This window comes from Heterocephalus glaber, unplaced genomic scaffold, assembly GCF_053883595.1.
Source record: "Heterocephalus glaber isolate CG9 unplaced genomic scaffold, H.glaber_assembly_v1.0 deba00001276, whole genome shotgun sequence".
NCBI lineage: Eukaryota > Metazoa > Chordata > Mammalia > Rodentia > Bathyergidae > Heterocephalus > Heterocephalus glaber.
In genome coordinates this window covers 1-12,552 of record NW_028258237.1, presented here as the reverse complement: position 1 = coordinate 12,552, position 12,552 = coordinate 1, and the positions used below count along the sequence as shown (strand labels likewise).

The 12,552-nt window shown below is 45.0% G+C and overlaps 1 protein-coding gene across 1 annotated transcript; it reads right to left on the bottom strand.

Moving 5' to 3' along the window:
* Nucleotides 1-511: 511 nt before the first annotated feature.
* Nucleotides 512-7,508, bottom strand: LOC147828133 (melanoma-associated antigen B16-like). The gene is given in 3 exon segments (XM_087211060.1): nucleotides 512-1,317; nucleotides 1,320-2,133; nucleotides 5,623-7,508. Coding segments are annotated over 2 exon segments (990 nt in total). The 5' UTR covers nucleotides 2,071-2,133; nucleotides 5,623-7,508; the 3' UTR covers nucleotides 512-1,078.
* Nucleotides 7,509-12,552: the final 5,044 nt, after the last annotated feature.

Sequence of the window (12,552 nt, the reverse complement as noted above, 5' to 3'; positions counted from 1 at the left end):
TCTACCATTTCTGGCACAGGTGAGAAGCCTCTCAGAATTACCCAGGATCAACAGAGAACACTGATAGACAATTTTCACTACAGGCTTCCGGGATTCAAATCTGAGAAATACATTTTGAGAGGCTAGTCCCTGCTCGCCATTCCTTCATCCTCCTCTGACACACAGTCCAGCTTAAACTAACGCTGAGTTCCTTTAAAGAATTTGGTTTTCAGATGTTCCAAGCAATGCTTGTGAGAAAACACTTACACAGAAACGGATGTGGACTTGCCCCCTCCTCCTCCGTGCACGTACCTTCTTTCTACTTGTCCTTGGATATTAGAAGGCCTATTTTCCTGTCTCCAAGGCTACTGCTCCTACGTTAAAACTCTACAGGTGGCTTCTCAGTTCCCCTGACCCCAGGATCCCCAGTAGTAGTGCGCTGCTTTCCCAGAGCAGGTACACGATTCAGGGTTGGAGAAGACGGAACCAGTATCCGCATTATGCAATTCATTCAGCTTTATTTCTCCTAAACTCGGTAAAGCAGATGAACAAAGCCATTTATAAGTCATTTAATTTTACAGAACAAGACACTAAAAGGAATAAGAAAAGGGAGCGACTTTTATAATTTCTACTTCTTTCAGCTGATGCCAGGTGCATTAAGACTGAGATCTTTCATATTTCCAAAAAAAGTCTATGTAAATTCAATGTGTTGTTATATTCCACATGACCATATAAAATGATGCTTTGAGATTTCATTTTATCATATAGACATGATCATACTAGTTAATCTCATAAATGGAATGATGTGTGAATATTATTATTTGGATATTCAAGATATTGAAACTAAGCCTCTTTTAAATGAAGTAACATTTGTTGAAAAATACAACCTTCAAAAATAAAACACTAAATTGTCAGGTTACACATTGAAAACTAACATGTGAATGATATATTCTGTTTTCCTGTCAGACCCATCCCACCACAGGTACCTATATTCTTTCAATACTAGCATTCTCCTGGAACAAACTATCTACTCTTGGAACAATAAGTGAACAATCCACCTGTCACTTGACTAGGTGTGGGAGAAACTACTGCCCCACGCTCAGTAACTTGCAGTGGACCTGGAACCGGAAGCAGCGCTCAGGGAGATACTGGCTAGTGCTCTCTCCACATTCTCTAGCAGAGCCTCTGCATGCTGAGATGGGAAATGACACGGGTCAGTCCCCAGAATCTTGGCCAAAAACTCCAGCACTTTCATCTTGCTGGTTTCAGCACAGGCTCTTGGGCCCCACAGGAATTCATACTGCAGAGGATCACTGTTGGCCACCGGCCGGTATTCCCATACTTTTCCTTCACAAATTCTTTGGTGATGACCTCCCTGGGCTCCCCAAACAGGAGGTGATCCTTCCCAGAATACATCCCTGCCAGATTCAGTGCTTTCCAGACCTCCTCTTCAGTGGCACGGTTGCCCTTCATGAAGATCACACCCAGGACAAGTATCAAGAGGCCAGTCTTGGGCATGCTCTCTCCATCACTCCGCATCCCATCGTAGGTGAGGCCCAGCTTGATGAAGACACCATAGCAGTGGTTGATGGGATCCACTTCCTTCACATCTAAGCCAAAGACCGTCTCTATGCTCTCACAGGCTCGCAGTAGGATCTGGGGGAAGTACGCCTCATCCTCCTGCATGATAACCTTCAACATATCTGCCTTCCTTATTGGCTCTTTCATTTGATACTTGAGCAGCATGAAACCCACTAAGAAGGACACTTTCTCATCCAGAGCATCACGGGGCACATTCCCAGGGGCTGCCGCAGCCTGTCTGGTACTTGAGATCTGCTCATTACCTTGGCTACTAACACCCTCCTCAGAATTGCTCAGAGAGAAACAGGAATACTGAAGGCCCTCAGAAGTATTGCGTGACTCAGCCACAGGTGCCTCCTCCAGAGTGCCAGGAACAAGAGGATGGCATGAGGAGGAAAATTTCTCTTCCTCAGCCCGGCAGACCTGGGCTGTCTCTAGGCCTGGGGTCTCACTGCATACCTGAAGGTCTTCATCCTCTAGGCATGCTAGATTTTCCTGACACTGAGACATAATGGCGTGAGTGAACGGCTGGAGGAAGGAAAGTTGACAGAGTGGGCAATGAAGAATCGCTACCTAAGGGAGAAAGGAAGAAAGGGAGGATGTCAGTGTCCTCAGCATTAATGCTCAACTATAGTGGCTCTGATGGAAGCTTCTACCAAACACTTTACCTGAGAAGAGTGCTATAAGGCCTCTCTAGACTCTTGTGCTCCTGGTTTCTATGTCCCCAAAAAACCTGAAGGAGCAAGTAACAATCCTCCAGAGGGCACTGCCAGAGATCTGACTGGAGAATTCTCTGGAATCATAGGAGACAGCAACGTTGGGCTCTGTATCACTGTCCACTTCATTGCTGAGGAAGGTGGTAGATTATGTAGGAGATATCATTTGTATCCAGGCAGGAGCGATGACTACTTAATGAGTGTATTTTTACCCCCTCTGACAATTGCAGTGGCCTCCCCAAGACATCAGATGATTTGGTGAGGTGTCGCCTGTAACTCAAACCCTTCCCTTTTCACTTGCATGTCTAAACATAAGGCTAGGATTGATTCTTTGGGAATCCAACTCTTTGTAGTAGGTGATCATTTATATTTCTTGCCTTAGCTTCCCGTGGGTCTTGAGGCCTAACCACTCTCAAGCAAGTCCATATCCTCTATCTACAAAAGCAGCTCTCTGTCTTACTTGCCTGTGAATAAATCAAGGAATGACACTGTGTATCCACTGGCACTTCCCTGGAGTAATTCAAGGGCTAGATGGGAGAGAACACTGTGTTCTGGGGAGGGCCATGCACTTGCTTCAAGGCCCTAATCAGAAGCACTGACAGCATCTACACACTGCCGTCTGCTAATGTGATATGACACTGGCATTTGGATCAAGAACAACTCTCGGGGACTTGGGCAGGGGCTGAAGGGTTAAACTGCACGACAAAAGCAGGCTTGCTCTGTGAGAAGGGAATAGCTAAAGACAAGAATTTTAGATTAGTGAGGCGTGTTGTATCTAGCTGTTGTCATTCTCCTTTCCCCAAGAAAGCTGCCTATCCTTGAGACAGATCCTTGACCCAACTGCTGTATTTCTGGCTTTTTTCTCTTGCACTGATATTCTGAATAAAAGCCAGAGAGTTCTCAGCTTCACTGCTGCTCCTAGGAGTCTCCCTAATACTGGGTGCTTATGGTTGAGAGAGCCCCTCTGACCTCCTCAGTGACTGGACTAAGTCTCATCTCTGAGCAATCCTTCTTCATCGTTCGTGGCACCACAATCCCACACTGTGACAAACAATCCTGACCAAAAACTCCCCAGAAGTACCACTGTGGGCCACTGTTCAGCTGAAAGCTGCCTATGGCTCCCTGGCTTGATAAAGTTGTCACGGTACTTTGGTAACCCTATGCCTGTGGTGGAGTCTTCCCAGGCCTTACTGCATGTCTCCATGTGCATCCTCCACATTTCCTGGGCACCATACACACTGGAGGCTCAACATGCAACATTCACACCTACACCACCACCTCCCTAAAACACCAGTGCATGAAGTGAGCTGGTGAGACTGGGCCACCATGTCCGGATCCTCTAATGGAATGAACAGGAGATTGCAGCCAGTATGTCTATTCTCACTTACACTGTGGAGGGTGGTCATTACTTGGCCCTGTCAAGGTCGACACAACTCTTTACAGTGTGGGATGCTCCTTCTGTCCTCTGAACTGACATTGCTGACTTTGACTAAGTACCTATGTCACTATGACCATTCAGGAAGAGTCAGCAACATCACATGTGACCATGTTTGTCTCCATTTTCCCAAGTGCTGTGGCAAGCCTGAATTCTGTTGGATCAGTGTGTTCTGAGATGTGTGTTGTCATCCTGACTCTGGGGCTTTCCCTTGAGTAATGCAACTTTTTGGGACATACAGCAATGCTTCAGTTCAAGAATACTTCCGTTTGCAAGCAATTTGGTTCTCAAACAAAAGCGTTCAGCAAAACTTTGCTTCCGTTCACAGAGTCCACATCAGGCGACAAACATGACCACAACCATCTTCCCCACACAAACACAAATAGAGCCATCTCCCCCAAATCAGGAAAGAAATCCATGTGTAAACCAAGGTACCACTGTAATATCACTTCTTCAGACCCAAACCTTCACAAGTCTACATTTACCTTACATGAAATACAGAGATATGATAGACTGACTGGTTTACCATGCTTCCAGCAGCTCAAATCATGATGAAGCAAGGAATGATCAGACGCCATCTTCTGAAATGCTGCTTCCTCGGGCACTCAGTCAGTGTTTAATCCTTCCCTACCGAGCTACGGTCCCCAGTTCTGATAACTATCATCGCTTCTGCTAGAAACTGGCCTCACATCCATGAGACAACTGGGAAGGAAGGGATAAGACATCTCATACATCTACCAAACCTGGCTTACCAGTGCTCTCACCAAAGGGAAGACCTCTGCATAAGGGTAGGTAGCCTCCTCACACCTCTTCAGGGTCCTCACTCTGATCTTGGTAGGCTTTCTGACTCATTCTCCAGCTTATCTAGAGGGCCCTCCAAGGGATGGATGTGATGTGGGCCCTACACAGCAAAATACTTCCCTCGCTGGAAGCCCAGGAAGGAAAAGAACGAATACCTCTTCAGGTGATGCCTGCCTGAGACCTCCTGAACTGAGCGCAGAAATGGAGTTGGTTGGGCCCCTATTGTGTTTAGGGGGATGATAGCGTCGGTCCTTGACCTCGCCTTGCTCGCCAGACACTTACTCCTATGTTAACCAGAGACTGCCTTTGATACCAAGACCCTCACTTCCCTGAGAGGTGTGAAAATCAAATGAGAGCATAGAAATTCGGACCATTCCTGCCAGGAGGATCTAATGGATTAATGCAGCCAGAGTGAAGTTTTGAGGGTCCCAAATGTACTAGAATAAACATCTTCCCAGTAGTCACTTAATGTCTACACATTGGCTCCTGCTCCTGTGTGAATCTCTCTCTGTTGGCCTGCTATCCCTTCCTTATGCTAAAGACTCACCTCCTAAAGAACAACTAGGAGGAACTGATGGAATATTACATATGTGTGGCTTTGCTGGGAGCCCTGCCCTCTAGATCACTATGGCCAGGCCTAACTCGCCTTCTCCCATGGATGAGGCAGGGCCCTGAGGGAGGAGAACAGGACACAGGAGGACAGAGGGCGTGGGGGAGCAAAGCCTGGTGGAGAAGAGCACTGGCTTCCTCCCTGCCCATTGGCCAGCCAACCATCAAGCATGACATCCTGCAGACCTTAGCTACTCCCCTGGCTCCACTTACACACCAGCCCCCTTTTCCTCCCCCTGCGCTTCCCTTATCTCCACCACTATAAGTAAATGCTCTGCTGTTGCCTGGTGGTCTTTTTCTCCCATCAGGAGTTAATGCCCCACCTGGCCCCATCCTATATCTCTTTGTCTTTTCTTAATCTCCCACTGTCATTTCTCACTCTGTGGAACCTTTAGCCATGGCAAGGCTTGACATCCCATGATGGACAACATGGATGCACATGGTGGGGCCACCTGTGTTCTGAGCTGACTGGCTGTATCACAACTAAATTCGAGTTCTTACCTTAAATTCTGCCAGAACCTGGGAATTCTCTGTCCGATGATCTGGTCACGCACTCTCACACTGAAGCCCTCACTCCTCTAAAAGAAAACAGAAAGGACACCATGAAGTTATCTGACCTGTTTGTTCCTATCCCACGTTCTTTCCAGAGTGGACCAAAGAGTTTGTGTAGAGGCTCAGGTTGATCCTTTATTTCAGAGTATGTGGTTCAGATGATCTTCTGTCAGAGTGACTGAGTCCTCACAGGGCCTGGGATTTATCCACCTGACCTGAGTTTGCCCTCCCACCATAAAATCTCCTTCCCACTAAAAGCCACGTTGTAGTGATCGAGTTTCTCTTCCAGATATCTCTGCTGAAAACTACCCAGAGTTCCACGTGAACTGTGAGACCACATATGTGCACGTGGGGTCTTTTTCCTTCAGACACATCTTGCTGAAACCTCTGGAAACCCAGCATTACTTCTGTGAACCTGACAAAATCCAGTTGTATGCTTTGAACAAAACCTACATTTCCCTGAGAGGTCAGAAGGAAATGAGACATCTCCTCAGGCTGTCATCTGTCCTGTTGGTCTCCCAGGACCTTGCTGACAGCAAGGGAAGAGCTTTTTGGATCCTCCTCTGCCTGCTACTTGTTATTCTCGCAACCTTCACATGCACTCTGAATGTGCCGCCTGTTATCTATTATCAGTCAAGACTCCAACTTTCTCACATAGCCCAGAAGGGATTTTTGAGACACCTCAGGCACGGGACATCCAGAACAGACCACAGGTCCTGGATACTGTGCTGCACTCTCTGCTTTGGGGTGGGGGATAACCTTAAGAATTCACTCAAGGTCCCCACCTGGGGTCCTTTCAGGCCTCAGAAACTGGATTTCTTTCTCTGAAGACACGATGCTGCCTACGTATGACTAAGGCCTCACCACCTTTAGATTCTTTAGGGAGATGTCTGTGGGGAACTCTTTCCTCCACTGGTGCCCAGAGACTGGGGACTGACAGGAGGGCTGAAGCTCAGTCCTTTGGTCACAATTCTGCAATGATAGCTTAGTTACTCAAAGAGGTTTGGTTTTGTTGTTTTCTGTTTTCTGTACTGGCCACTGAGCCCAGGGTCTTTGCATTGAGATTCATCTCCAGTGCTTTTCAATTTTTTAAAAAAATTTTGTGACAAGGACTTGTTAAGAGGCTAAGACCATCTCTCTGGGCTGGCAATGGCCATCCTCTTGCTACAGCCTCCCAGATTGTTGGAGTCACAGCCTTGCGACATAACACAGGGTTTTTTCCTGCCCTGCAGTACTGAGGATTGAACCCCAGCAGGCCCTGTGCACTTATGGGCATTGTTAGTTTAAAGCCCCCCAGCAGCCTTACTTCTACTCTATGTTTAAGGCCTGCTCACTGCTTCATTCCATCCCTCATTCCACTTCCCAGCCCAAGCTCTATCCCTTACCCCAGGGATAAAAGCTTCTGCCTTGCCTCTTGGGGCCTGGTGGAAGTCTACTTCAGACTCCCAAAATGTGACTCTACTTATGCTACTAATTCTGCCTTGATCAGTAGTCTCTGGTTCTTAAGTCTACCTAATATTTGGTGCTGAAACCTGGGAGGCCTTTGTGAGGGGACCAGTCAGTCCACAAGGCCACCCTTGCTCCTGTCATCCTTCCACACAACACCGGCCATCTTCTCTGATCCAGGAAGTAAACTCCTAGGAATCCAGTGAGTCTCTGGATCTCCTCCAAAGGTCCTTGCCCCTTCCTTCCATCCATCTGTCCATAAGTCCTGTTACTCGATCTTGGTCCTCCCAGGCCTGGGGCGCTGTCCTCTTCCCCTGGTCCCTCAGGAGATGCAGGACACTGGTCTCCTGCTGGTGGCCACCATTTCCCTGAGATTATTCAAGGACACTTCTGTCTCTATGGTTTTTTCTTCCTTTGACCTGGAGACCCTATCCACTCTACTCTAGGCAACTCCGACTCAGCCCTCTGACTACCCGAAGACTCACCTTTGTTTTAGCTTTTTAAAAATCAAAAAACCCTCTACCTGGGAGGGGGAACTATCAAACCAAAACAATTTATGACACCTTTGAATCCCAAATACTTCAACATTTAAATACCTTTATTCACCACAAGGTCAAGTGCTCAGAAGTGCCTATACAGACATGTTGCCACCTTCTCAGTCATCCTTCACTTTGGTAATCCTCTACTACATTCCAACTTCTCCTTTGTGATCAATCTACATTTGACTCTAATTCTCTCCTCGCACTTGAATTTGATCTCTCCAACCATCCACCTCCACCCCCACATGTCCCTCAAACTTCGGCCCCTTCTTCTTCATCCTCACCTTTTCCCTCCCTCCCTTTCTTCCAGTCTTCCCAACTCTACCATCAGACGTTTCTTCTCATTCTACCTCTTCTCCCTTTCTACCACCCTTTTGCCCACCCACTGCCCACTTTCGTGCACACCGACTCTCTCTTAAACCACAGCCTCTGCCAGCCTCTGCCCTCATTCTCTGTGAGGTGGCAGAGTAGAACACATTGTGCACATCCATGATCCCCTTTTCCCTCCATCCTCTCCCAAACTGAAAAACACTTAGGATCCAAGGAATTCTAACTTCTCATCCACTCCTATAGGCTCAATTGGCAAGATGTTAATTTTATCCTCATTTCTACCACCACCCCTGAAAGAAGGACAGGCATCTGAGCCTCTGCATGGCTTTCTCAGACTCTCTCCACGTGTGAGGCCCTAACCCAATGTAGCTGACATTCCTGACAAAGACCCTAAATGGAATTATCAGGCTGACTCCCCTAACTTAAACAATATGTCCCTTTTCATCTCCCATTTGATAGAGGTAAAGAAAAACATGCCATCTAAAGCAGTAAATTATGATAAAAGTCAAGAAATGACTCAAAAACTAGATGAAAATCCAGCAGCCTTTATGAACAGATTCACAGAAGCCATTCTAAAACGGACCACTCTAGAACAGGTCCCAGCTCAGGGAAGGAAGCTCCCCCACTGCCATCCCAGGCTCCTAGGGCCAAGAAGGTGAGCCAGTCCCAGCACCCTGAAGGAAGCTCCCGGCCTCCATCTCAGGCTGCTAGGGCCAAGAAGGTGAGCCTGTCCCAGCACCCTGAAGGAAGCGCCCGGCCTCCATCCCAGGCTCCTAGGGCAGTGAAGCTCAGCCGGTCCCAGCACCCGTAAGGAAGCTCCATACCTCCATCCCAGGCTCTAGGGCCGAGAAGGTGAGCCAGTCCCAGCACCTGGAGGGAAGCTCCCCACCTCCATCCCAGGCTTCTAGGGCAGTGACGCTCAGCCAGTTGCAGCACTTGGAAGGAAGCTCCCCACCTCCATCCCAGGCTCCGAGGGCCAAGGTGAGCCACTCCCAGCACCCGGAAGGAAGCTCCCCACCTCCATCCCAGGCTCCTAGGGCAGTGAAGCTCAGCCAGTCCCAGCACCCAGAAGGAAGGTTCCCAACTCCATCAAAAGCTCCCAGGGCAGAGAAGCTCAGTGGGTTCCAGCACCCGGAAGAATGCTTCCCCGCTGCATGCCATCCAGGCTCCTGGGGCCAAAAAGGTGAGCTGGTCCAAGCACCTGGAAGGAAGCTCTCCGCCTCCATCCCAGGCTCCTAGGGCCAAGATGGTGTGCTGGTCTCACCACCTGGAAGGAAGCTCCCTCCGCTGCCATCCCAAGCTCCTAGGGCACAGAAGGTGAGCCGTGTGGGCGCCAGAAGCACCCCCACCCCACAATGAGAAGACACATAAGCCTCAAAACAAACTTCCGGATCACCTACAGCAACCCCAAAGGGAAACGAGATGGAACACTCTGATACTCAACCACCTGGACTCTCTGAATTGGCAACAAAAGAGGATCTGGGAAAAATGATGTCAGAAATTATTACTCAGATAACAGCAAAGATTTTGTCTCATGGTGCAAGACATGATTAATAAATCTAGAGAGGACACAGATAAAAAAATAGAGGATCAGAGGAACATGATGGAATCCCAACATAGGAAACAAATGGAATCCATAAAACACATACAAACAGATTTCCAAGAGATTAAAAACTCCATCGAAAGTCTGCACAGCAGAATGAACCAATGTGAGGATAGAATTGCACATATAGAAGATAAGATTGCAATTAGTGAGGAGGAAAAGAGAAATTGCTTAAAATTGTAAGGGAACATGAGAAATCAATCCAGCAGCTGCTAGACGATGCAAAGAAGAATAACATAAGACTGATTGGAGTCAATGGAAGAAAGAGGAGAGAGTGCAGATGACATAAAAAAACTCTTCACAGAAGTGATGGCAGAAAACATCCCAAGGAGGGGAAAAGAACTTGACATAAAGATATCTGAGGCATATAGGACTCCAGCTAGCCTTAATCAAAAAAACCCTACACATAGGTATATAATAGTTAGGATTCCAGAAATCCAACAGAAGAATAATATTCTACAGGCAGTGAGAGAAAAGAAACAAATCACATACAAACGAAAGCCCATCAGAATCACAGCAGACTTCTCAATGCAAACCCTCAAGGCAAGAAGAGCTTGGAGTGATGTATTTCAAGCCCTAAAGGAAAACAGCCTCCAACCCAGATTGATGTACCCTGCAAAACTATCTTTCAAAATTGATGGAGAAATAAGATACTTTGATGATAAAGAGCACCCAGGAACTTCATGAATACCAAAACGGCACTCCAAAAAATTTTAGAAAATACCCTAGGAAAAGACAATGAGGATCACAACCCCAGGAAACCCAGCAGAATGAATCCACTGGGCGTGACAAATTAAACGCAAAGGGGGAGAATCCAACCAAAAGAAAAAGTCATGACAAGGCTTTTAAAACTTTTGACTTCATCTCCCTAATGAGTGTATAATTCAATCTTGTTATTGTACTGATTAGTATTTTTCTGATTCTAGAGTTGCACACCTTTCCTCGTGCTGTACTGGCTATTTATCATCTTCTTCTGTCTACTTTTTAATTGGGTTGTCTATTAATGAGCTGGTCATAGGTTATATGCATTGGAAATATGGTCTGTTTAAGGACTACTACTTTTCATTTTAATGATGTCATTTAAAGTTCTAAATTTTGATGGAATCTCATTTATCAATTTTTTTCTTTTATACATCATGTTTTTTGTATCCTAGGTAGTTCTTGCCTACCCTAAATTCATAAACATTTTCCCTTATAATTTCTTCTTAAAGTTTTATACTTTTAGGCTTTCATATTTAGGTTCATAGATCCCTTCAAGTTGTTTTCATGTATGGAAATAAAGGGTTGAGGTTAACTTTTTATATACAGATACCAGGTGTTCTAGTGCCATTTGCTGAAAACACTATCTCTTCCTCGGCTCTTGAATTGAGTTTATATTCTATAAAATGCTAATGTTAAATAATCTTTCAAAAGTCAGTGGACCATATATATGTGGCTGTATTTCTAGATTCTCTGTTTTATTCCAATGATCTATATGTCTGTCCTTACACCAACACTGCCTTGATTACTGTAGCTTTAGAAGAAGTCTAAAATTAGGTACTAAACGTCTTCCAACACTGTTTTTTTTTTCTTTCTTTTTACTTTTCTAGGTCCTTTGTACTTGTACATAACTTTTAAATTTCAATATCCAATTCTTCATTTATAGGAAGTATACATAGATCTGAATTTTTATATATACCTTGTCTTTTCTAATCCTGCTAAATTCAAATACAAGTTCTAGGGGCTCCTAGAGATTTCTTAGTATTTTCTCTGTAGATGATCATTTCATCTACATATAAAGATTTTACTTCTTCCTTGCCAATCCTATCCTAATTGTGTCATTTTATTGCCAGACTCTTTTGGTTGGGCCTAGGTTTCAAAGTTTAATGGACAGATAAAGAGTAAGCATATCTGCCCTTGTTCCCCACCTTAAGGAGAAAGCATTGTATCTTCTCCATTCATAGAAGGTGTTCTCGCTGGAAGTATGGAGTACATGTCTTTGATCTGTTGAGAAGGTTCTGTTCTACTTCTAGTCTCCTGATAGCTTTTACCATGAACAGCTGTAGAATTTAGTCCAATACTCTTTCTCCAACTAGTGACAGGATCATATGGCTTTCTCCTTTCCTCTGTCAAAATGATGACTTTTGGGGGTGGATCTTCCAATGCTGAACCAACACTGCCATCCTGATAAACAAAACCACTTTCTACATCCTGCCAGATCTGACTTCTAAGAGTTTGTTTTGTTAAACAAATTTCTATCTATGTTCGTACTTTTTCTTCTATTATCTTTATCCAGTTTTAGGATTAGCACAACGTTGATTTCCTAAAATGAGGGGAGAAGTGTTCCTTCTTTTTAATGCTTTAATTGTTTGATATAACTTACCAGTTAAAATGTATATGAGCCTGCTGTTGTCATATAGGTAGGTTTTCAAGCTAGGAATATACTTTCATTAATAGGTGCTAGTCAAATTTTATATTTCCTCCAGAGTTAGTTTCATTGATTTGTCTTCCAAGGTACTTCTTAGAAGTTGTCAAATTTATTTCAAAAAGATTTTTGTAATATGCTTTCTATATCCTTTTAAATTCTGTAAAATCTGTGGTAATGTCTTCTAGATCTTGATATTGTAATTTAAAAAGTGTATAATTGATATTGTGTAATAGGAAGAAAAGGTCTAAAGGAGCAGGGGAAGTGGGAGGAGTAGGGGAAAGGAAAAAAGGGAAAAGAAAAAATATGAGAAAAGGAAAAAAATGGAAACAAGTCTTTGCAAATAGGGAAGGGTGGAGGGGTGAAGGGAGGAGGGCATGAATGGGGAAAAAAAATAAGAACCAAGAGACTCATGTGATGGTACAAGATCCAATGATGACTGTAACTGTATTTTATACCTGAAATGTACCAATAAAGTTAATGGGAAAAAAAGAGAACTGAGGCAGGGTACATTTTGATTTACAAAGGTGTAGCTTCCTTTCTATCACATATCTCTA